This window comes from Oncorhynchus mykiss, chromosome 6 (genome assembly GCF_013265735.2).
Source record: "Oncorhynchus mykiss isolate Arlee chromosome 6, USDA_OmykA_1.1, whole genome shotgun sequence".
Taxonomy (NCBI): domain Eukaryota; kingdom Metazoa; phylum Chordata; class Actinopteri; order Salmoniformes; family Salmonidae; genus Oncorhynchus; species Oncorhynchus mykiss.
The window spans coordinates 67,087,110-67,113,425 of NC_048570.1; the positions used below are offsets into that span (position 1 = coordinate 67,087,110).

A 26,316-nucleotide genomic window follows, 5' to 3' on the forward strand; every position below is an offset into this window, starting at 1 on the left:
CCCCAGCACTTCCCCTCTGTTGCTGTGCTGCCCAATCTCACCTCAGTTTTTATTTCTCCCTCATCAGCAGGGGACTAAAAATAAATGATAAATGGAACATGATATTTTAAAGTCTTATCTCTTATCTGTTCTTATAAAGGAATAATGGGCTAGTTAATCCTGCAGATCTCAGATTGATTAATCAGCACATGCAGACAATCAAATAAATGATTAATATTCGCCAGACCTGCGGTCAGACAGTTACCCTGAAACCATCAGTAATAATTCAGTAACCCTTCCCAGACCACGGGCTGGCTCGTCTGACTCACTTTGACTCACTCTGCCTCACTCAGCCTCACTCAGCTTCAGCCCTGTGATGTTCCAGCAGAGCTTTGAACTCAACTCTCACCATGCTGGAGTCAGACACACTGGGGAGAAGCTGTCTGCTATCCATTCTCTCTCTCTCACGCACGCACGTGCATACTGTTCACACACCCCTATGCAGAACAGAGAACACTGGCCTACCTGGGCAGACTCTGCAATAACCTCAATCTTCTGGATAAATACAAGGCATATCTATAATATAATATTCACTCTCGGGCTCTGTCCTCCATGTCCACACCAGCGCTGCTGTGGTTTTCCTATCAAACATGTCCTCGCTTGGAGGTTTCCACTAAAAGAACTGGTTCCTCCAGTTTCAACTGTTGGTAGTAAACAGTTATACAACCAAACACAAACATGCAGTATAAAACCCTCTCACATCATAGCTGCTATAATACACAGACAAAGCCCAGTGGGTAAAGAACATGGGCAGCGCTATTCTGTCTGTGAGTGAGTGTTCACACATGAGAGAGAGAGCGATAGAGGGTGGCAGGTAGCCTAGTGGTTAGAGCGAAAGGTTGCTGGATCGAATCCCTGAGCTGACTAGGTAAAAATCTGTCGTTCTGCCCATGAACAAAGCAGTTAAGCCACTGTTCCCCGGTAGGCCGTCACTGTAAATAAGAATTAGTTGTTAACTGACTTTCCTAGTTAAATAAAAAAATAGAGAGGCTGGCTATGTGTTATGTAAGGGATAAGGTGAGGTGTGCAGTGTCACCATGTTTCCTGGGAGCCAGGGGGCCAGATGTCCTCAGACAGACAGGCTCTTTAGCATGAAGCCTACCCCCATCACCACCACTGTCACCCTGCCTGGCTGCCTGGGCACATGTCCTGGTGATGGATCCCCTGTTTATTCAGCTATTTTTAGGACAAAGGGGGGAATCTCCGTTGAGAAACACTTTCTTTCTCTCCCATTACCCACCCTGCTCTCCCTCCCACAGAGGTCAACTAGCAGGCGTCCTCACGGCTCTCCCTGCATCTGCCAGTCTCTGCTGTTATTAATCTGGGAGAGGGCCGGGGTCAGCAGGGAGAGAGAGCAGTGCCCCTCCTCTCATACCCCCACACACCCTCACTCCCAGGGGGACTGAGTCAGACCAGGGCCAGGGAGGTAAACACTGTCTGTAGGTGTGGAATGTCTGCCCCACTCCACTCTGCTCCCTGGCCAGTGGGTCTAGGGGGTGTTGCTGTGTATGATACTGCGGATCTCAGTCTCTCTCTCTATCTCCGACTAGGCTTGGACCCATAAAGTTGTCCCACGACAGAGCTGACCCTGAACCCCCTCCCCTTTTCCCCCACCCCTCCTCCCTCTTCTGGAGATGGCATGGCCTTTGTGTTGGCTGACCGGCTGGCTGCCTGAACCAGCCTGTGCAGCTGTCTACTCCCCTCTTCCGTAGGACATACTGACTCCTCTTGTTAAACTGCTGTATTACACGGCAGCATATAATTTACTGGCTACAGACATTTACAAAATATCAAACGTCCCACTGAACTCAGACAGAGTTTACAGGCTGAGTGCAGGAGAGTGTTAGCAATAGCACATACCTATAGCCTTTTAGCAGTGTGAGCAGCTCGCAGTCTAGCGCTGTGAGACCTAGAGTCATAGCAGGGGCAACACCAAGCTTTAAACTGCACGGGGCCACTCAATAGTCTTGCCAATAAGGCGTGTGATATATGGCTTTGTCTTTAATAGGTATAAGCATGGTGTGTTGTAGGGCAGTGTCGTGAAAAGCCCTGGTTTTATATAACCGTTACAGTTCACTTTGATCTTGTCTCTTGCTCCGTTGTTTATAAATCAGCCGCACAAATATTTATGAGCAGGACGAGGAAAATGGCTAGTCTGGTTTGTATCTTGCCCTCCCTCCCTCCCTCCCCCTCTCTCTCTCTCTCTCTCGCTCTCCCTCCCAGGCTGATGTGTCGATGAGGCCACCACAGAGGAAGAGCGAGGGCATAGGCCCCAGGCCACATTCATCATGCCTGATGCCTGCCCTGGATCTGGCTATTGTGTGGCCAGAGGGAAGACCACTCAAATGGGAGCGAGAAAGAGATACGAGGAAATAAATAAGAAAGAACATTAGATATTCCGGCTACTTTGAAATCTTAAGAGGACTGACGTAGGTAAGCAAAAGGTAACAATAACAGTGCAAAACACGAAATGAGTGCATTATGTGAACTCCTATTAAAGATAGTGTGTGCATGCATCTGTCCCTAGTGCAGCTCCAGTTCATTTGTAGCATGGCTCAATACATTTATAAAGCCATGTTCAATATGCATAGCCTTTCCCGTACTTTCAGCTCACCTATCAGTTGGTGCCTGCAGCACACACAATGGGACGGGCCCTGGGTTCCTGGATCCATACACTTTAATTGCTCCCCCCAGCCCTGACCTCTGCTCCCGATCACTCCCTGATACACAGCATCTCTATTAAGCTAGGAAGTAGGTAAATATTCTTCTAATGACCCTTAGTCCTAACGACACCATTGGAAATGGAGGAAAAAAATCAATCCCCCTTTTTTCCCCTCTTTTGTCCTTGGCAGACTATTAGTTTTCCCTTTTTATCTGATGTCGGGCTCCAAAAATGTTGAGGGAAACGGATGAGCGGTGGAGTGTCTGCGCTCACTTAGACATGGTGGCAGAGTTCCTTTGGGGTGATTTTTAGATAGAGAGAATGCAGGGTTGTGTTTTAAATTGAAAATATCTTAAGCAGCGTGACTGTTCTTCAGACAACATAAACAACAGAGCCAAGGTAAAGAGACAACCTTTGTCTTACGTGGAAGGTAGCAGCAAGACGATCTTTAGATCATTTGAAAGGTAACGCTTAGACAGAGAGCAAGAGAGAGGAGAGAGAGGCGGGGAAAGGAATGTACTTTCCTCTGATGAGTAGCCTAACCTCCACATTTCAGACCAACCTGGCAGTATGAGGGAAGTTTATTATATGACTGAATGTGTGTTTGTATACAGTAAGTGCTCATACGTGTGAGTCAGTGAGTGTGTGTGTGTGTGTGTGGGGGGGGGGGGGGGGGGGGGGGGGGGGGGTGGTAGTGGTGGACTGGCTTGTCGATCGATACAGTGATTGGCAGTTAATGGCTTTTCCTGTTGTGCCTTCGTAACCCCGGCCTGAAGGCTGTTGCCTCTGATCAGAGATGGCAGATGGCGTTTGATTTTCGTATATAAACCCCTGACTTTGCGGAGATGGCTTCATCATGTTTAATGATTTAAAAGTTAAGTTGAATACAGGGAATACTCTGTTGCTGGGGCTCTTCTTTGAAAGGCACTAAACACCTCTCCAGATGTACGGGCAGGGCGGCTTTCACACCAAACTGTACGATTTACAGGTAGTAATCTACAGTAATCTATCCTTCAAATTTACTGGTATATCCTTCAAATGAACTTCAAAACTCAGACACGCCATATTTCCATTGTTATTTACTCTACATGTGTAATATGCTGTGTATATAAGTAGCCTCTGAGGCCATGCAGCCTACAGTATATATCATATCAGCTAATGGTGTTACAGGCCACTCTACCAACACACATAAAATGACCAATCAAAGAATGCCAATGATCAAAAGTGATTCTAGAGGGATGTCACAAATTGTTCCAACCTGTTCTTTGTCAGTGAGTCCACCATGATAGAGCAAACTGAAATGAGGCCAGAAATAGCCGGAAATTGAGGAAAATTGAATGATAAGCCCCATTTGGAGTGAAAGAGACGAGGTGTGTTAAAACCCACTCTCCGGCAGGAAATCACTGTACAGACAGCAGGTCCTGAGAACGATCAGATTTTTGGAGGGTTGTTTCATGTACTGAGGGATTTGTAATAATTTGTCTCGTCACTCCTAGAATCCCGACTTTATTCAATTTGATATTCTGTTTTGATCCCATAAACTCCAGTCATTTTGACATTTCATATTTTCTAAAGTTCAAAGGTGCCTACTACAGCACTATGAAATGAAAGAACTGAGAAGAAACCCCGTCAGATTTGTCTAAGAAGAATAAAAAGGAGCTACATTTATTTTTCATAAAGAAGGAAAAACATCTAGTGTAGAGAGAGAGGTTCCTGTTCCCAGCCATTCAGGAACAAAGACCGTTCCTGCAGGGACCATGGAGGCCAGTAACTGGATCCTGACTTAAAGGAAGGGGATATTAGCTGGCAATATGGAGGGAATCATCTCCAACACAGACCGGTGCTCTCATAACTCATCTGTGAAATGATGTTGGGAAGAGCAGTCTGGAGACACAGGAGGTGCATCAGAGGAACAGTGGAGAGAACAAAAGCAGGGATTGTGTTCATGGAGATCTGGGCCCATTGGGACACGCCACTGCAAGAACTAATATACACTACTCTCCCGTGCAACATAAACAAATATTTAATAAAGCCTGGTTCACATAACTCATTAAACTAGACTCTCCGTTCAGTTGCTTAAATTAATTTATTGATGATTTTGAATAATAATTTGCAAACCAGATTTAGCAATCGACTCTCATGGCACGTAAACGTACTGGCTCCAAGAGACCCCATTTATACAGTAGCACAGAGTCCTTATGGTTCTAATTACTCCAACAAGACCATTCCAACCGTACAAGCATAAATTAAGGACATTCCTAAGTAGTGACAGAGATAGGCCATTTGAAAGAAGGATCCACGTTTGAATCATTCAGCGGGCCCTAATTTTAGGTCTGGTGTTGATTGAATGTGGTGGCGTTATAAAGTGGGGTTTGTGGGCCTGGCACGGGGACTGGTGAGGAAGGAGATGAGGAATAGTCCTCAGTGATTTGGAAGCGGTCCTGGGAACTGGGAGGGAGCTGAGAGGAGAGGAGCTGAGAGGCTGTGGTGAAGACTTCCTCTGCTGTCTGTATTTCTGATCTGTGCTCACAGGGAACAGAGAGAGAGAGGCCCTCCAACAGGACAGCACAGCTCCATAAATCACCCAGCGATTGAAAAGTGCTTTATAAAATACAAATGTGTGAAACCGCTTATTTTGAACAAAGGTCCAATCCCTCTCTATCGCACTTTCACCAGCTGTGACTAGTAAAAGAAACACTCACCTCAGAAGGTTTGACCCCTAAGTTTGCCACATAAACGAAAAAGGGTGAGGTGAGGGGTGACTGATGATGATGGCAAGTGGGTGGGGCTTATACGGAGTGAGGGACAATCGTTTTTACAGTGTCCTTTATTCCAGGCATCAGTTTGTTATGAGGGAATGTGAAGGCTATAAACTAGCGCTGTCCTTGAAAAGTTGAACAGCATTCTTGTCCCTAACCCTTAACTCTGTGCACTCCCTCCCCCTCTCTCATTCCTTTAATGAGTTTAAAGTAGAGCACAGGTGGAAACACAGACACCAGGAGGAAACGATAACATTTGGGAAAATTCTATGTATTCTAATTGAATATTTTTATTTCCTCTTACTGTTTTCTGTGTGAGAAAGTCTCTGATTACCCCCTGTGCTGCACCCTCCCCTTCCTACCTCAGTCTCCTAAATCAATACCCAGTCATTTCCATATAGTTATTCAAACAGATTTTATTTTCCTGCCTTCCCTTCTTAAACATCTCCTCTCTCCCTTCTATCCTTCCTTTTATACAAGAATAAAGGGCATGATGAGAAAACAAGGTGCGAAATGATTTTTCCCAGAGTGCCCCAATAAAAACCATATGACACCCTGGGCTGCACTGCTTAATTACAAAGGGATGAAATCTTTCGTCTACATCTGGAGAAAACATTGCCCCCATAACACTGATAGATTTACAGCTCTCAGTCCTAACGCTGGACTCCAGAACACGGCAATTAGGCCAAACATACGCCATTTGGACTGACAGTCATCGCCATGGGGGAGGGTGGGGTTTACTTTTTATCCCCACACTATGGAACTAAGGCCTTGAGGATCTCCAGGTTAGGAGTTCAAATCTCCCCAGCAATTGTGTTTAGGCTATGGGGTTGGCTCGGTGAGTTCTCATCTTCAAAGAAAAAATGCCCATAGAGAGAATTGTTTAATGTTGGACTAGTTCTGAATATTAAAGGGACACTTTGGTATTTTGGCAATAAGACCTTTATCTACTGCCCCAGAGTAAGATGAACTTATGGATAAAATGTTTACGTCTCTGCATCCAGTATGAAGGAAGTTAGGGATAGTTTCGAGAGCCAATACTAACTAGCGTTAGCGCAATGATTGGAAGTCTATGGTATATACAGTGGGGCAAAAAAGTATTTAGTCAGCCACCAATTGTGCAAGTTCTCCCACTTAAAAATATGAGAGAGGCCTGTAATTTTCATCATAGGTACACCTCAACTATGACAGATAAAATGAGAAAAAAAAAATCCAGAAAATCACATTGTAGGATTTTTTATGAATTTATTTGCAAATTATGGTGGAAAATAAGTATTTGGTCAATAACAAAAGTTTATCTCAATACTTTGTTATATACCCTTTGTTGGCAATGACAGAGGTCAAACGTTTTCACAAAGTCTTCACAAGGTTTTCACACACTGTTGCTGCTATTTTGGCCCATTCCTCCATGCAGATCTCCTCTAGAGCAGTGATGTTTTGGGGCTGTTGCTGGGCAACACGGACTTTCAACTCCCTCTAAAGATTTTCTGTGGGGTTGAGATCTGGAGACTGGCTAGGCCACTCCAGGACCTTGAAATGCTTCTTACGAAGCCACTCCTTCGTTGCCCGGGCGGTGTGTTTGGGATCATTGTCATGCTGAAAGACCCAGCCACGTTTCATCTTCAATGTCCTTGCTGATGGAAGGAGGTTTTCACTCAAAATCTTACGATACATGACCCCATTCATCCTTTCCTTTACACGGATCAGTCGTCCTGGTCCCTTTGCAGAAAAACAGCCCCAAAGCATGATGTTTCCACCCCCATGCTTCACAGTAGGTATGGTGTTCTTTGGATGCAACTCAGCATTCTTTGTCCTCCAAACACGACGAGTTGAGTTTTTACCAAAAAGTTATATTTTGGTTTCATCTGACCATATGACATTCTCCCAATCTTCTTTTGGATCATCCAAATGCTCTCTAGCAAACTTCAGACGGGCCTGGACATGTACTGGCTTAAGCAGGGGGACACGTCTGGCACTGCAGGAATTGAGTCCCTGGCGGAGTAGTGTGTTACTGATGGTAGGCTTTGTTACTTTGGTCCCAGCTCGCTGCAGGTCATTCACTAGGTCCCCCCGTGTGGTTCTGGGATTTTTGCTCACCGTTCTTGTGATCATTTTGACCCCACGGGGTGAGATCTTGCGTTTAGCCCCAGATCAAGGGAGATTATCAGTGGTCTTGTATGTCTTCCATTTCCTAATAATTGCTCCCACAGTTGATTTCTTCAAACCAAGCTGCTTACCTATTGCAGATTCAGTCTTCCCAGCCTGGTGCAGGTCTACAATTATGTTTCTGGCGTCCTTTGACAGCTCTTTGGTCCTGGCCATTGTGGAGTTTGGAGTGTGACTGTTTGAGGTTGTGGACAGGTGTCTTTTATACTGATAAAAAGTTCAAACAGGTGCCATTGATACAGGTAACGAGTGGAGGACAAAGGAGCCTCTTAAAGAAGAAGTTACAGGTCTGTGAGAGCCAGAAATCTTGCTTGTTTGTAGGTGACCAAATACTTATTTTCAACCATAATTTAAATTCATAAAAAATCCTACAGTGTGATTTTCTGGAATTTCTTTTCTCATTTTGTCTGTCATAGTTGAAGTGTACCTATGATGAAAATTACAGGCCTCTGTCATCTTTTTAAGTGGGAGAACTTGCACAATTGGTGGCTGACTAAATACTTTTTTGCCCCACTGTACTAGCATGCTAACCGTTACCAAAGTCTATGGCATCTAATAGCATGCTGGTGTTAAAGTAGACTTCCAGTCATTGCACTAACGCTACTTAGCATTTGTGCTAACACTAGTTTGCAACTTCCTATAAACTGCATGCAAAATCCTGAAGTATCCCTTTAATATAGCAAATAAAATGCATACCACCAGCATTAGACTTAACCCATCAAATACCCATTTAAACTCACTAGTAGGGTGTTACAAGGTAATGGGAGTGAAATTCAAACAGCTAGGTCCACATTTCCATTGCACTCCTGTTATTTATCTGTCACCAGACTCTCCTCGGCAGCCCAAACCTAAACAGACAGGGGTCCCTGTGTGCTCATCCTGATGACTGAGATCCCCCCTCTCCCTACTCCCCCTCACCCCCCTGCCTGCCCCACAGCCCCACTGAATAGAGAGGCGAGTGGAGCAGTTTTGTGGCACTGACCACTCGCAGGCTGTTAATCTGGTCGCTAAGCCACTGATGTATTGATGGCGGTGAGCCGGTAAGCCAGCCTGCCTCTCTCTCCATCCCCTCAGCTTAGGAGCCACACAGATCCAGAGGAGCTCCGGTCCAGGCCTCATCAAGGCAGCATTTACCTGCCCATCGACTGCACTTACTCTCCTGGTCGTCCTGGCTACGGACTGGCCAGCCAGATGGCCCCAGGAGAGACTGGAGAGGAGAGGCCACGATAGACAAAGAGACACCATCTACCTGGCCTGTCATTTCACTGCACTTTGACTTGCAAATATGTGCAAAGTTAACACCAAATTATAGCGCCTGCTGATTAAATGTGGCTCTTATCTGGTCTTTTTGAAGACAAGGAAGGGGATGCAATCTCCCTGTTATCTCTGGGATGGGAAATGGTGTGGGAGGGGGGGGGGGGGGGGGGGGGGGCTAGAGATAGGACTTTGGCTGATACGTCTGTAATATCATCTTTACAAGATTGAGGCTGGCAGTGGCAGGGTAAAACACTGATTAGATGATAGAGAAAGAGACCCTCTAGTCAGGCTCGGCACAGGAAGTTGATTCTGTAAGATATAATTGCGCTCTCAATTATTCCTCCTCTCATCAAGTTGAAAAGTTTATTTGTTTTACCTTTATTTAACTAGGAAAGTCAGTTAAGAACAAGTTCTTATTTTCAATGACGGCCTAGGAACAGTGGGTTAACTGCTGTTCAAGGGGCAGAACGACAGATTTGTACCTTGTCAGCTCAGGGATTCGAACTTGCAACCTTTCGGTTACTAGTCCAAAGCTCTAAACACTAGGCTACCTTGCCGCCAGCAGCTCTCAGTCTTACGGTTGGTCCGTCATGGGGAGTAGAGGAGAAACGCAGCATTCGAAAAGTTAGATTTGTTTGCTCTATTTTTATGGTGAGACCCTGTGTTTATCCTTTAAAAGCTGTTTTATGAAACCCTGATGAGTGAATAAATTAACTTGAGCATAAACAACAAATGTCTTGCTCCAAAGTGAAGAGTGAATAAATTAACTAGAGCATAAACAACAAATGACTTGCTCCAAAGAGTGAATAAATTAACTAGAGCATAAACAACAAATGTCTTGCTCCAAAGTGAAGAGTGAATAAATTAACCAGAGCATAAACAACAAATGTCTTGCTCCAAAGTGAAGAGTGAGCAACTATAAAGAGAGAGAAGACTAAGGGGAGAATAGAGAAAGAGATGAGGGAGGAGTATGAGGAGGGGTGGCGGTGTTGGGGAGTGCAGAAAGAGGATTTGGCTAGGGAGAATATTTAGTTTTACAGCCTGGTTGGATTAAAGATATTTAACCTTAAGCAGAGCCCCATACAAGACCACCCACTGGCCTATAATCTGTATTGGTTTGTTTTGTGGGTGACGGGTACTTGCCTTGTTTATTCATTTTCAGGAGACAAAGAATGGAGAGGAATGGAAGGGGGTAGGAGAGAAACAGACAGAAAATAATGAGACAGAGGGAGAGTGAAAGAGAGAAAGAGAGAGGGATGTGGGTGTGTTGGTGTGTGATAGGGGTGTGATAGGGGTGTCAGTAAGTCCTGTTTGTAGGTGGAAGGGAGGGAGGAGGGAGGGTTATACCTGTAGATCTAGGTCCTACACTGACACCAAACATACCTCCTAAAACTCTACTAATTCCCCCCTCTAGTATACACTGAGCTGCTCTAGTCCTCCTCTCCCTGAGTCCTCCCCTAACCCTCCCCTTCAGCCGCCAATCTGCCTTTTCTGCTGATCAGGCAACAGATAATAGGATCAACGGCTTCCTTGCACACCGGCAGGAGCGTGCTCAGTTGCTCTTGTCCGGCTGCCCAAAGAAAAAAACTAAAGTCAAAACAAACAACCATTAACACAATAACCAAGAACTCCAACTCCCGACTGAACCAGAAACATAACATCCCACTCCCCCCTCCTCTGGCCCTCCCTGTGTGGGCCTGCGGAGTTATGACGCAGTGCTGGACACGTCCCTATCTCTAACCAGACACACAGTGAGGAGGGAGGGAGTACAGGCCAGGGCCCATTTAGCCATTCTATTAGTCAATCTAGGTAAACAGCTTGTGAAAAAGGCTCAAATAAAGCTGGGCCTACCCTGCTTGGGCGCCTCTCTCACTCCCTCTCTCTCTCTCTGTGTGCTGGCCCTCAAAACACCCACAGAGGGGCAGATGCACTCCCAATCAGCAGCAGCAGTGCAGCAGCTGGGCCACGGGTCAGCGCATGGCCTTCTCCGAGGTGGGAGCTGGAGGACTTGTGAAATTCCAACACACTGCCAAACACTGAGTCCTGAACCCTCCCTCTCTGATACCACACCCCTCACAGCCTGACTGACAGCGACTACAGCCAATCATAGACTGATCCTCTGAGCTCTATTCCTCAGAGAGAGCACTGTGGTCCCACCCACCCTCTGGAGTGATTGGGTCCTGTTTAGGCAATGCAGCTCAGAGTTCACCACCCTGCAGGCAGGCTATAGCCAGAGGGAGGTGGGAAGGGGAAGGGGGTTCTGGATCATTGCTGTGTTGATTGAGGGAGTGTAAGGAGGCCCCACACACAATTTAAACACTTCCTCAGCTTTACATTACACCGGCTACCACCCACTTGTACTGAGCTACACAATATCATATGACCTGCACTATGTACTAAAGAATGTGATCTGTACAGACGCATGTAGCTATTCCCCCTAGCCTCTGTAAAGGTGATTGCTGTAAAGGGGGAGTGTGTGTGTGTGTGTGTGTGTGTGTGTGTGTGTGTGTGTGTGTGTGTGTGTGTGTGTGTGTGTGTGTGTGTGTGTGTGTGTGTGTGTGTGTGTGTGCGTGCGTGCGTGCGTGCGTGCGTGCGTGCGTGCGTGCGTGCAGGGGAATGGGCTGTCTCCCAGGATGTGCAGGGAGCGCTTTATTAGAGCGGTAGTACCAGTAAATCCGAGCTCTTCCTGGAACCGCTGCAACCTTTCCCACTGAGCACTATTACTGAACAATCACAGGCCAGCCATGATAATTAGCAGAGTATCTCTGTCTAAACGAGCCTCTCTCCGTCTCCCTCCCCCCTCGCGCTCGCTCTCTGTCTGTCTGTCCCCCCCCTCCCCTCCTCTAACTGCTGTCTGGTGGTGGTGGTGAGTGTCTGTCTGTCTGTCCCCCCCCTCCCCTCCTCTAACTGCTGTCTGGTGGTGGTGGTGAGTGTCTGTCTGTCTCCTGATGGGGCTGAGGTTGGGCTGATCGGCTGGCAGATGAAAGAGCCATGACGGATTGGATCCCAACAGCGATTAAATGCTCCCCGGTGACTTTAACTCCAAATTACTCTCTCCACTTTTATTTGATAATAAAAAACAATCCTTTCTGGAGTGAAACCATTACTTATTCGTTACGATGATGATGGTTTCCCCTCTCCTCTGATGGTCAGGAGGATTTGGAATCAATCCTGATAATTATGATCATTAATGGGGCAGGTCAGTGTGTAGTCTGGGGCAGAGGACCAGAGTGCCTGTGCTGAGTAGGATCCTCACTGAAACACCTTAATGTATTTCCATGTAGCAGCTAATCCCTTCATTTACATTACACACATTTTGCTCCTATTATGCTTTTTCAGACATGTTCTTTCCTAACCGCTCAGTTATCCAGTTGGATCTCACTGGAGGGGAAAATAAGGAGAGGAGAGGCATCCAAGATACAGATGCTTTGCGCTGGTTAATGGGCCGGGCTTGGGTCCCAGTCAGCAACGCGTTAGTCTTAGCAGCTAAGACTTGAGAACATGTGATCTGTTCTGAAGGCCTGTTTTCAGGTGTAAGGGAGGCAGTCGCCGTGCACTGTCTGTGTGTGTGTGTGTGTGTGTCTGTGTGTGTGTGTGTGTGTGTGTGTGTGTGTTCGTCTTTATGGGAGAGTTTGAACAGCTGTGTGTGTGTCTATGGGAGAGTTTGTACAGTTGTGTGTTTAATAGAGCAGGGCCAGGACAGAGGGAGGGGTGTCGGGGCTTTCTTGGTTAAAGATTCCCCATGTGATAGTGACGGCACTTTCTTCCTCTCTTTCCGAGGCCAAGCGGCATCTGGAGTGGATTTTGTGCGAGCAGACACCGAGGAACATGATTACATTCAGCTAACTGCGCTCTAAACTGATTATGCATGTGCCAAGCTAATGGACTACATTTGCAAGGGGAAAAATAACATCCAATCAATCTCAATTACCGCAGATCGCACCGGCCTCCAAGACAAGGAAGGTAGCCAGCTAGCCCTCAATGCTCCTCCCCTTTCCCCAAACTCCTGCCTGGAAGCAAAGGCCTGGCCGGCCCAGGCTCCGCCCATCCTGTGTGGGCAGAAGCAGAGTGAGGCAGAGTACAGCAGCTCAGGCCTGGGACTGGGAGGGAGCTGGCCGGCTCCCAGCCTCCTCTCCCCTTCACTCTTACGCATCCTACAGACAAGCACCTGAGGCCTACTGAGAACGTTTAATAAACCTGTGTGAGTCTCTGTCAGAGACATTTGGAGGGATATGTTACTACTACTACCGTAAGGTAACTGTGACACTCCAGGCCAGAGTGTCTCTAGGGAGAGTGGGGGAGCTGAAGCTTCCAATAAAAGAGAGCTTAACTTTGGGGTGACCTGCATATTGTAGTGTAGGGCCATCTGCTTGAGCTTATGGGTGACCATCATGACATCACTACCGCCACTACAAAGCCGACAGTGAGTGGGGAGACATGAAGGGAAGGTGAAAGTTCATTTAAGAGCAGAGGGGTGTGTCAACTGCAGCCAGAGTGGGGCTCCTGATTGAGCGTCTTCAAACCCAGCACAAGGGAGTCAGGAAGAGGCTGCAGCATCACCCCCACTGTGTGGTGGTCCGTGCGGTGAGGACGCATCGCTCAAGTTTTCCGTGGGCTTTCGGAACATTCCAATACGTGGGGTGGTGGGGGGGATATTTTTAGAAAGCCCTAATATGGGCCACATACCACAGACTCTCAAATTATCCCATCCAGCTTAGCCCTCAGTTTAAACCTTCCTTTTTAATTCCAGTAATTACAGGCTCCAATTTATACGGAGCCGTGGACACAAAGGGCCTGTTTAATGCAAACCAGTTTTGATTTGGGTGAAGTGTCCCAAGGATCTCCCACATCTTACAGCCTGTTTATGCTGACTTGATGATTTATTTTCTCCCCAAAAAGGTTAAAATAAAATGCTGCTATTCGCATCACATTTCTTTTGGGAGGAATAAATTATTTTTATTTTTTTCCTTTCTTCATCCTTGCATAATCTGCCAGGCTGAGCCGAAGGCTGAGGCTGTGGCTGAGCTCAAGGGCCTGCTGTGCTGTGGGGTTCTGCCTGCCTGTCTGGTTGTCATTCACTCTACTCTACAAGGACTGGAAATCCAACACGTCACAAAGGCTGTGACATTGTCAAGTGGGGAGCCAACCTGTGCTGCAGTGAGCTAGGCCTCAGAACCATTTACTTATCATCCACTAATCAAATTTGTGGGTTGTGAAATGCAGTAATAATTCTTGTCAATTTGTGAACATATTTTTTCGCCACTACACATGTCTGGAGTGATGGGAGCTGCCTGTTTAGTGAGGGCCAGCAGGGCTCTGTGTTCCGGGGGTGAGATTGTGTTGTACAGTGGCTTGCGAAAGTATTCACTCCCTTGGCACTTGTTCTATTTTGTTGCTTTACAACCTGGAATTAAAATGTTTTTTGGGGGTTTGTATCATTTGATTTACACAACATGCTGAGAACACTGAGAAGATGCTAAATATATATTTTTTCTGTGAAACTAACAAGAAATAAGACAAAAAGACTGAAACCTAGAGCTCCTTCAAGTTGGATGGGTTCCGCTGGTGTACAGCAATCTTTAAGTCATACCAGAGATTCTCAATTGGATTGAGGTCTGGGCTTTGACTAGGCCATTCCAAGACATTTAAATGTTCCCTTAAACCACTCAAGTGTTGCTTTAGCAGTATGCTTAGGGTCATTGTCCTGCTGGAAGGTGAACCTCCGTCCCAGTCTCAAATCTCTGGAAGACAAACAGGTTTCCCTCAAGAATTTCCCTGTATTTAGCACCATCCATCATTCCTTCAATTCTGACCAGTTTCCCAGTCCCTGCCAATGAAAACATCCCCACAGCTTGATGCTGCCGCCACAACGCGGCTGTGGGGATGTTGTTCTCGGGGTGATGAGAGGTGTTGTGTTTACGCCAGACATAGCATTTTCCTTGATGGCCAAAAAACTCAATTGTAGTCTCATCTGACCAGAGAACCTTCTTTCATATGTTTGGGGAGTCTCCCACATGCCTTTAGGCGAACACCAAATGTGTTTGCTTCTTTTTTTCTTTATTAGTGGCTTTTCTCTGGCCACTCTTCCATAAAGCCCAGCTCTGTGGAGTGTACGGCTTAAAGTGGTCCTATGGACAGATACTCCAATCTCCGCTGTGGAGCTTTGCAGCATTCTTTACATTTTTTAATAATGGATTTAAATGGTGCTCCATGGGATGTTCAAAGTTTCACATATTTTTTTATAACCCAACCCTGAACTGTAGTCGTCCACAACTTTGTCCCTGACCTGTTTGGAGAGCTCCTTGGTCTTCATGGTGCCTCTTGCTTAGTGGTGTTGCAGACTCTGGGGCCTTTCAGAACAGGTGTATATATACTGAGATCGTGTGACAGACACTTAGATTGCTCACAGGTAGACTTTATTTAACTAATTATGTGACTTCTGAAGGTAACTGGTTGCACCAGATCTTATTTAGAGACTTCATAGTAAAGGGGGTGAATACATAGGCACACACCACTTTTCAGTTTTTTTCTTTTTGACATTTCTTTAAAATTTCACTTCACCAATTTGGACTATATTGTGTATGTCCATTACATGAAATCCAAATAAAAAGCTAGTTAAATTACAGGATGTAATGCAACAAAATAGGACAAACCCCAAGGGGGATGAATACTTTTGCAAGGCACTGTACATATTTAATCCTCCCCAGTCGTATTACCATATACAGTGTGTCAACTTTCTACAGTAAAGCAAAGTTAAGGGAAGGAAAAAAACTGTCTGTTCCTTTCACCATTTTGGCACATGATAAAGTGGAAGGCAGGCAGACAGACAATGTAATATAAACTCTTCACTCTCCTTTCAGACAAAACATTATTTTCCACCTTAGGTGTGAGTGCAGGATGTCAGGGCCCATCTATTTCGGTCAAGTGTGAGACAGTGCCACTGGCATGTGGGCAGAGTGCCCCGTCTGTTTCAGTGGCACAGAGAACACCCAGCGTTACCCCAGCTCTGCCCAGTGAGGATGAACCCAGCCTGGGGCACTAGGAGGCCACTCTCAGCCTCTCCGCCTCCACAGGCCAGGCCCAGCGTGTCCTACAGATTGTGTTACATATTTTAATCAGTGTGGTATTTGTAAATATCCTGGCTACATGTCTGGGCATGAGTGGTGGAGACACCGCTCCAGTCCGGCTCCACTATAACCTTGCTCTCTGTCTCTCTCCAGGCCCAGAGGCTGCTGGGACGGCGGCCGGGGCTCTACCCTACCCTGATCGAGCGTCAACACGGCCTGCTCCCTCCGGCCCTCCTAATGGTCGACCTGGGAGCAGAGCCTCACACCTCCCCTAAGTGTTGAAAAAACATTTGTCTCAGTTACTGTAGGATCTCTCACTACAAAGGCCTTGCAGACAGGAAACCTGCAATAAAAACATCAGCGGATCCCAGGAACCATTCATAAAGCAAGGGGCTTTCACTGGGGCCAGAGAGACAGGTGTTTGGAGAGGGTTCTCAATTGGTCTATTCTATCCTAGCTTTTTAATGTGATTAAAAACACAATAATGTCTCCTCCTTTTTCACCCTCCTATATTACACTATTTGCCAAGAGCAGTTATACTGCAAAAGGACAGAAAATAAGAGTTAAGCTTGTATAAACCAATAGAATATATTGTTTGTTTTGCCCATTTACTTTCCAATAGCCTAACACTTGAGAATGGAGTGGAGTCTTTGTGTAAATAAAGGCACAGTGTGTTTGGGGACAGAGCAGTGTGATGAGCTCCAGTTGTGTGGGTGTGTGAATGCGTGGGTGAATGGTATGTGTTTGTTTACGTCTTAGTGTGTGTGTGTGATTGTGTTAGTCGTCTATGTAGCCATGCCAGGTTGGGTTAAACACAGAGTAGCCCCAGCCTAGCCGCAGACACACAGGATAGGTGCCTAAGTGGAATCAGGCCTGTTAGATTTATGGCCATTTGTTCAGAGAGTGTTCATCCATTGGCTATTATGGAATGATTAGAGGAGAAGGTGAAGCTCCAAGTCCAGCGAAAATCAATACGGCTGTCGAGAACGATTCTGCCTTTCCCGCCCCGAGGAGTATTAACACCAAACCTCTGTCTCCTCACACTTCTTCATCCCTCTCCTAGTGATTTCACCCCTTATCCTCCTTACCCGGACCCACCTGCCATGTTCTAGCCCCCCCACTCCTCTGCATGGGCCCTGTGAACAGAAGGGTCAGACAACAGGGCCATCATTCATGACCGGTGGAAGAGGCTAGCAGCGGAGCAGAATCCAGAGATCTGCAGTGGAATACCGTGGAGGAATGTAACGTTAGGAAGGAAGAAGAGAAGAGGGACGAACGGTGGAAGGGGAGAACGGTAGGGTGAAAGGAAGGATGAGAGGTGAAGATGAGGCACGTACCTTGTAAAGCTTGAGGCTGGCCTCGTGGCGGGAGTTGATGGTATGCATGCGTAGCTTCTCCAGGCTGTTAGTGTAGTAGTCGCAGGCGTTGCACTTCAGGTGCACCGGGTTGCCGATGGCCACGCACTTCAAGCGCCACTCGTTGCCCTTACCCCCCTCCTTGATGTGGGCCACCAGCTGGTACTTCTGCACATGCTTGTCGGTCTTGCAGTGCAGCTGGAAGTTGGCCTTCAGCTGTGTGGTGTAACGGCACAGCTTGCACTGGTGCGAGTCGCCCACCACGGCGCGCCACTCCTCCTCGGGCAGGCTGCGCTCAGCACCCATGTGCATGCCCAGCACGTCCAGGTTGTCGGTGGTAAAGCGGTTGCACACGGCACACTGGAACAGCTTGAGGGAGGGGTCACTGGTCTGCGACAAGCTCTCCCCCAGGGTCATCAGCTCCTCAGACACCAACTGACCACCAACGCCGCCCAGCCGCACATCCATGGGGATCTCCCCACCTACTGAGCACCGGGGACGGAAAGAGAGAAAGAGGGAGAGGAGGGAAGAGAGAGATAAATTGTGTGTGTGTGTGAGAGAGAGAGAGAGAGAGAGAGAGAGAGAGAGAGAGAGACAGAGAGACAGAGAGACAGAGAGAGAGAGAGAGACAGAGAGAGAGAGAGAGAGAGAGAGAGAGCGCGAGAGAGAGAGACAGAGAGAGAGAGAGACAGAGAGAGAGAGAGCGAGAGACAGAGAGAGAGAGAGAGAGAGAGAGAGAGAGAGAGAGAGAGAGAGAGAGAAAGTGCTTAGATGGTTACACGCACACGGTCAGTTGGTTATTTTCTAATTTCACAAGCTTTGAATTCTAAGTACAGCTTTCAGGGATTATTCCTATCTAGCCATCACTATATTTCACTTTGTGTTACATGTACTTTTCTGGACATCAGGAGTTATTTAGAGTTTCTTAGAGGGGTGGAAGCATGGGGTTTTCCAAAGGGGCTCTCAGTTTTTTGAGCCTCCCTCAGCATGGAAAATGTCCTAGGAAAAGTGAAAGGTGTCCGGTTCAACTTTCAACAAAGAGCCATGTTTGCCTCTGCAGTCAAAGTGGATTTGCTCTCTAGTTCCAATACCCCTCTGAGGATAATGTGCATGTGTGTATTTATGTACCTAATTTGATTAAATCAAGATTATCCTTCCTTTGAGCCGAGAGAAAGAAAGTCTGAACTTTTTCGCAGGGTGCAGAAACACTGCACTGCCAGAGTAAGGATATACACGTCGTCCTGTTTGGACTGGTGCACTTTCACGGCCCGGCACTAAATCAACTCCAGAGGCCTTGAGCTCCGCAGAAAAAGAAAGTTATTCTATCATTACAAGAGAACTAAAGAGTTCCCAAGCATACATTACTGTAAATCAAATCCAGTGCCCTTGTTCACAGAATAATAATACAAAAAATCCACTTTTCTCTTTGGATTCTCCTTTCTTTTTCGACTTCGCATTGCTGCTAAATCGATACAGACACCTACCAGATGAATCCTACTCGGTACTGAGCGAAGGGGGGGAAGTAAAAGAACAACGCATCCAGATCCAACAACAGAAACAACCATATCTACAGTCTGAAGAGGAGGAGGGAAAAAACGAAAAGGCGGTAAAAATGAGGTAAGAGTGGCTGGGGAGTTTTTTGCTCGCTGATCTTTAATCTATCACTGCCCAGACTGAGCGCACCGGCTGACCCCGCCTGGCTTTACACTAAATTAATTCCAGCAGCCTCTTTTTATTTATTGCTGCAGTATGCAGCCTGCTCTCGGACTTTTCTCCATTACCTGAGTTTTTATTGCCGGGAGGGGGAGACCTCTGCGAAGCCCTCTGAAATCACTCACAGATCCACCTCTCCAACCAGACCCCCCCCCCCCCCCCCTTCTCTCTTTCTCTCTCTCAGTCACCTCACTAGTTACTACCCCTATCTCTTCCTCTCCTTTCCTCATCTTTATTCTCTCATTCCTGTGCGGCTCTCGCACTCTTTTCCACTGTAGACTCCATGCTCCGACACAGACACAGTGATTACCTCTGCCTTCACGGCTGTGTGAGAATAGGTTCAGTCTGCGGTCCTACATGTGTTTTAGATGTAAGCAGGCCTCTGTTAAATATAACCTAGAATATTTTGACTGAAACGTTGTCAGTCCGTATCAATGTTTAGGGAAAGGGAGGCAGGACGCTGCGGAAATATTTTCACTTTCAAAAAACATTCAAAGGCTTGAGATAAACACACATCATTGGGAAATCTTGGAAACTCTAGTCTTTGACATAAGCAGAGTCCAAGTCCAGGCTGTGAATATATTAATGTGTCTCTACAGGGCTTGGTGGAACTTCCAAAAGATTAGTGGTGGACCAGCTTTTCTAGATTTTCAGAGAGCTCTACCTAAGATGCTGCAGCATTCAGGCAGTATATTGGACAACAAAGTAGAGCACACAATAGCTAAGGCCCCCACCCCCATTCTCTGTATCTGCAGCAGCTCAGTCCTGGGGATAAGGATTACCAGGAGGGTGAGATCATGTGAGGTCAGGATTTGTCATCTCCCTCTCTGTCTAACAATGTCCTCAAAAGTCAGAAATACACAGTGGAAAAGAGGACTAAAGGGAGGAAGGTACAGACGATACTGTCCTCGAGCTGCACAGACAGAGTTATGATGGCAGAGTGTGTGTGTGATGGAGTGTATCGGTGTGTACAGTCAATCTAAATGTGTGTGGCTCGGGATGACACTGTGGTGGTTTTAGGGCTGAGAGTAATGCCTCGTCATTGCCTCCCTGTAACATGCTTATTAAACGTTCCCTCACAGGAAAATGAACCAGATGGCAAGAGAGGGGATAAAAAATTAGTCACAGCAATCAATTCTTGTTCGTGTCTTTGAACCGGCGACAGTTGGAGACAAGTCTGTACAAACTGTGGGGTTGTAACTGGCACGCCAAACACTCAGCTATGCCGCTGAATTACCCATACTGGGCCCTCTACTCCTCCCTTCTTTGACCAAGATAAAATTTATAGCTGCAATTACAACGTTGGGGGAAAAAAGAGAGCTCCAGTGGCGGAGTTCAGTGGCAGTTTGGAAATAATGACATGAAAACGCTGATGTTCAGAGGAGGCCTGGAGGACATGGGCGAACAAGAGGAAGGCTCACTGAGCTGCTCTCTCTCTCTCTCTTCCTCTCTCTCTCACACTGCCTATTGTGAGGAAAACAAGGTATCACAAGGGGACTTTCCCAGTCAGTGTGACCCAGATAGAGAGACATAGACGGGAAATGTAAACTAAACTCCTAGGTTTGTAATGAAGTGAAGTGTGGATGTGTGAGTTTGGGGGGCATATTTGAGGCTATATAGGGGCTTTCAGAGAAGTTCTACCTACATTGCTTAATAACTGATGGAGACAAAAAAAAGCTCTCATAACTCTAATGGCTTGGGTCGTTTTTTAACCAGGGTCCGCTTTCTCTAAAATCAACACAAAAAGTCCCTAACTGAAGCTCCACCAATAGCTTCACTAGCCATTATAGGTCCACTCTTCTCAGCCGAGCCGGAGTGAAACCCTATCCTAATACCAAGGCCACAGTCTGGAGAGGATCCTCTCTTTTCCTGGGAAGATATCGATTCAGCTCCAACTAGACAGAACATGGCATGGAAGTCATTGTGCCTGGTACATTGGTGAGAGAGAAACTGTCATATGGTAACAACTAACAAGTCGTCTGCTACACTAAGACAGAAAGGCATTGTTGTGAGTTAGGTCCACCCTCTAGAAATCTCGTGTTTTATACACTGCCGTTGTTTCACCTCCCCTCTTTTATCTGTATCTCTCAATGGGGCTCTTTGCTTGGAAAGAGGGTGAATGATGTTAAGTTCAGTAGGGCAGGTGTACCTTCGGGCAACAGAAACAGAAAGAAAAAGGGAGCTGCCAACATGAAAGATAGGATTGTGTGTATACAGTGTGTGTGAGAGGGAGGGAGGGCTAATGTGTTCCCTGGTTAACCCTTGCCTGCATGTTGGTTCAGAGAAAAGGCTGCTCTGCTGTTTCTCATGGGGATAACTAAACTATAAATCATTGAATGTAAATATAAAATGACTTACCATTCATGCATTCATTTACTGGCCACGCTACACACATTCAGTAAATAAATGAACACAATTAGCCTATGTCTACATGGTTTAAAAAGTGAAACATTTTTTTGTTTAATCAAAGCTGAATCTTCCATTTAGTCACATACTGTTTATAACTGTGTGTTTCATGTTTAAAAATAAACAGCTGGCAGCAGTGAGAGCGATCCCACCCCTTGTGAACTCGTACTGAACTGCAGTCTGCCTTCTCTGTGGTGACCTGAGGCAGTACTGAGGGAAGAGCCAGAATGGCTCCCACTGTTCCACTGTTGCAGAGGCAGATTGAGAGAGCTCACCTAGTTGGGGGGCCAAGGCGGCCATGTTGGGGTCCAGGTGGAAGCCTCCCAGCAGGAACTGGGCCTCAGCTCCAGCCGGGTCCATCTTGAGGCCTGGAGGCAGGCTCATGTTCTGGGTCAGGTAGTACTGGTAGAGCTCGGCCTCGGAGGGAGAGGGCATGGCCCCCAGGCCCAGCCGACCATGCTGCATCTGGGTCACATTCTGTTGCAGTAGCATCATGTTGTGCATGTGCTTCTCGCTGGTCATGTGGATGCGTAGGTTCCGCGCCACGTTGGTCTCGTAGTCGCATACCTCGCAACGCCACGTGGGCTTGCTTTTTGGCTTGGTGGGCGAGGGGGAACCGCAGGGCCCCGTCATGTGAGTGGAGGACTGGGTGGGGTGGTGGTGGTGGGGCGGGTGGTGGGTGCTGGCCTGGGTCACAGAGGGCACGGTCACCACTCCGACCCCTCCAGGGTGCTGGCCAAACACCTGCTGCTCGGCGGAGGGGATGGAGCCTCCGTTCTGCAGGGTCTGCATGTTGTTCAGATGCTTGTCCGACTGCATGTGGATGCTCAGGTTGCCCTTGGTGGTGGTCGAGTAGTTACACACCTAGAAAATAGAGAACGGATGTTCATTTTTGCTCATGTTGTAAAGTGGAAATCTTTGTTGCCTCTAACTTATTGTCCATGAAATATAAATCATATCATGACATGTTGATTGATATGTCATATCAGTCAACATGTCAACATATCAACATATTTCACATTGTGCTAAAGTTCTATTCAAAGTCCTACCACCTGTCAGTATACTAGTCATTAGGCTGAGGTCAGTACTTCAACTGACTAGGTTGGATCTTCAACTGACTAGGTTGAAGTACTGACCTCGCAGCGGAAGGGCTTGTATCCGCAGGTGTAGCTCTCTCCTCGGGCCAGACGCGGGTGGCTCTGGCCACTGCTGCAGTACACACAGGAGCCACCGGAGTCTGGGTGCTTCTCCTTCATGTGGGCCTCCAGGGTCTGCTGGTACTTGTAATGCCAGTTGCACTTGGGACACTTGAGTGTCTTGCACGAGTTGCGCGAGTGCATCATGGTCATGTGCCCGCCCAGGGACCGCGAGGAGCCCAGGACGGTGTCGCATTTGGGGCATTCCACCCCACTTCCTCCAGGCCCGTGGTTCTGAGGGCACTCACTGCCACCGCCCATTTCACAGGACCCCCCTGGGTGGGGGTGTGGGTGAGAGTGGGTGTGGGCTGAGGGGTGGAGGTGGTGGTGGTGATGGTGTAGGTGGTGATGGTGCAGAAGGGCTCCGCTGTCCTCCTCTCCCTCTGCCGGGCAATCATTTGGTTCAGGAGCTGTGGCACTATCTCGATTGGCACTTTCGTCGGCGGAGGCGTTGGAGGCCAGAGGTGAGGAGGTGCCTGCTGCGACGTCCTCGCTCCCTCTGCTGGCTGCAGCTGCCATCGCCATGGGGACAGTGGGCCCCTGGCAGTTAAAGCTCAGAGGGAGCTCTGAGGTCCTCCCCCCACCGTCTGCCGCCGTGCACTCTTCCCTGACAGAGGAAGAGGAAGTGGAAGCTGGGGCTTTGCTGTTGAGCGTGGGGCTGGCTGCAGATGGGCAGGCAGTAGGCTGGAGAGCGCTACTAGGCATCAATAAAGGAGATTTGGAAATGCTTTGGTTTGATACAGCCGGTTCCCCCACTTTTCCACCGCCACTGCTACTGTTACCAACACAGGCCAGCGGAGTTCCTTCTTCCTCCACCTCGTCTTCCTCTTCCTCTAATAACAGTTCCTCCTCTTCTTCCGAGCCCCCCTCCTGGCTAGCCAAGCGTACCTTGCCTTCTCGCCCCTCCTTGTCCCCGTGCTCCCGTCTGCGGATCCCCTCTTTCCCAGCAGGCCCCTCTGTTCTCCCTCCCTGCTTGGGCAGGGCGTTGGAGTCTTTGGCAGGGCCTGGGGTTGAGGTAAGAGCAGGTGCTTTGGGGTTGCCCAGCCCCCCCAGAGCGAGGAGGGAGCCTTGCTGCTGCTGGAGGCCAGAGGAGTCAGAGTCTTTATTCAGGAGGGCCTCGCTGCCCCCACTGCTGCTCCCTGCCTCCAGGTGGACCCCACTGAAAGTGCCGTAGAAGCTCTGGCCAGAGTTCATGGGGACCATGGTGGGGGGCGCCGGCACAGGAGAGCTCTTGTTTTTTGGTTCCAGGAAGCTAATGAGGGGCTCTTTGTCCTTCCCGATGCCCTGGATGATGGCAGACGCCTTATTGTCCCCCAGCATCCGCCTCTCGTCCTCACATAGGGTCATGCGGTGGTCGTGGACGGCATGGGTGGCGAAAGACCGCGGGTAGCCGAAGGACAGTTTGCAGAGAAAACACATGAGGATGGGCTTTCCCTTGCCATAGAGGGCCAGCCCATCAAATTTGGAGAAATCCACGTTGTTGGGAACATCTTTGGATACGCAGGACTTCTTGGCAGACCCGTCGCTGTTCAGGTAATCCTTGTTGCTTTTGTGCCGCACATCGAAGACGCGGAAACTGTGCAGGACAGGACTGAGGCCTGCCAGGGTGGAGGTATTGGGGAAACCTTGGTCTGAGGAACCAAACCACTTCCCAAACGACGAGGCTATGTGGAACGTGTTGATGATCTGAGGGTACACCGAGGATGAGGTCGCAGCAGGTTCCCCCAGCTTCCCCGCCACGGGGAGAGAGTTTGTGGGGAGCAGGCCGGGCACAGCACCCCCTCCGCTTTGGATCAGCTGGCTGAGACTTTCAACAATGTAGGCTGAGCCGTCCGGCTGGTAGACTATCTCTCCAGCCAGGTTCTCCACATCACTGTTCTCCTCTTCTTCCTCCTCCTCTCCTTCCTCACTCCCGCTCTCCGCCACACCCCTTCGTCGGTTGGGCTGCTGGCGTAGCAGCGTGGGCATGCCCCCTCCTCCAGGAGCTATGGGTACTCCGGGGAAGGGCTGCAGACTTGGGAAACAGCTGTCGATCTCCATCTCATCCAAGTCCTCCAATTCTTCTTCTTCCTCTCCGCAGCTCACTCCCTCCTGCTCCTCGTTGAGCTCCTCTCTTCTGGGGTGCAGCTGGCCTGAGGCGGAGCTGTCGCTGTGGGCCAGGGGTGGGGTCCGGGTTGGATGCTGCTGCTGCTGTGGCTCTCTCACAGAGGGGTAGGGTGCAGAGAGAGACAGGGGCTCCAGGGAAGAGGGCTGGCTGCTGGGAGGGACCTGCGAGTTAGAGTGATCGTTCCAGGTCTGCAGAGGGTAATGCTGCTGCTGCTGTTGCTGGGAGGTGGTGGAGGAGCCGAGCCCATCGTCTGTCCCAGAAACCACGGGAGACTCACAGCTGTCCATGCTGATGCCTACATGAGGTGTTCATCGCATCCAGGCCTGAAGACACAGAGAGAGAAGAGAGAGAGAGAGAGAGAGAGAGATTGGTAAGAGACTCTAATGGTAATGCATATATGAAAGGACCATGGTTATCAACAAGGACACACACATATGTACTCTCTCTCCCTGAGCTTGTACGAACTCCTTTCATAATCATAACCCATAGCATTGTTCTCATCCTAAGTACTTCCATATTTTACCCTCCCCTAATGCTCTCATCACGTAAAGGGGGATAAAAAGCACCTTCAAAGGAACATCTATCTATAGAACCCAGGCGAGAAGAACACATTTAATGTATAGTGCATCGGGTGAGAGCCAAAAGTGTGAGATCTAATTAGGTAAATGACAGAGGGCTCATTATGTTAGATTAGGTACTTAAACACAATACCTGAGACGAGCACTAATAAGTCGTCCCACGATTCATCTTCCTGCCATTTCAGGAAGTTACCATCTTTTATCTTCACCTTCCAAACAACACCCCTAATCTTACATTCTCCAAATCCTACATCCGTTTTTAATTAACTTCCAGTCAGAAAGAGGGAGAAACAGGCCTAACTTAATGGATAAAATAGATTCACTGTGCGATAATTAGACACAGAGAAACCACCCATCAGGACATGATACATTTACATAACTAGAGAAGAAGTGAAGGGTACTGCTGATAACTTCACAGCCATTTTACAGCCCTCTCCCTTCCTACTGAAATAAGAGAAATCATGCATAGAAAAACACATCACCCACTCCTCTCTCGTTGAGTGCACACAACGCAGTATGCAACGCAGGTAATTACTTGTATCCTCGCATACACACTCTCTCAAAGAGGAGGAGAGGAAAAAAGGCAATGTTTTCAGTAAAGCCCAAAATACACCATCTGGGTTGGGTCTGAAATGCAGCTGTGTTTAGATCTGGCATCCACCTCCTCGGTCAGCCTGGCTTCAAACACTCCAGCCATCCTCTGCCTCTGAAAGAATAAATGGGAGCTGTGCTTTCAGGAGCTGGCCATGCCCTGAGCACCAGTGGCCCAGCAATACACAGGCCGCAATTTAGAGTGGCGAGGAGATAAAATGATAGCGCGAGATACTGCTGAGCTAATAATTGTATTAAAGGGATGCAGGCTGCATTGATTAGAGGGGGGCGACCGGGCTGAAACCAATAACTCTGGCCTGCCCTTTAACCCAGCCAGTACTGAATATTACATGAGCAAAGTTTCCCGGCACTATGCTCAGCCCAGCCGCCATGTCCCAGGTGATTAGCACATTCGCTGCC

The 26,316-nt window shown here is 48.0% G+C and overlaps 1 protein-coding gene across 4 annotated transcripts in view; it reads right to left on the reverse strand.

Annotated features, from left to right (window-relative positions):
- LOC110526399 (zinc finger homeobox protein 3) overlaps nt 1–26,316 on the reverse strand; it is a 171,362-nt gene that overhangs the window by 81,815 nt on the left and 63,231 nt on the right. For 2 of the 4 annotated variants that reach the window (XM_036980761.1, XM_036980760.1), the window contains exons 2-5: nt 22,561–25,050; nt 21,700–22,288; nt 21,377–21,403; nt 17,288–17,790 (exon numbers count right to left, since the gene is read on the reverse strand). In XM_036980761.1, the coding sequence (XP_036836656.1) occupies nt 17,288–17,790; nt 21,377–21,403; nt 21,700–22,288; nt 22,561–25,014 (3,573 nt within the window). In that variant the 5' untranslated portion in view covers nt 25,015–25,050. The remainder of the gene's footprint in view (nt 1–17,287; nt 17,791–21,376; nt 21,404–21,699; nt 22,289–22,560; nt 25,051–26,316) is intronic. The other 2 variants (XM_036980762.1, XM_036980763.1) reach the window with 1 other exon arrangement.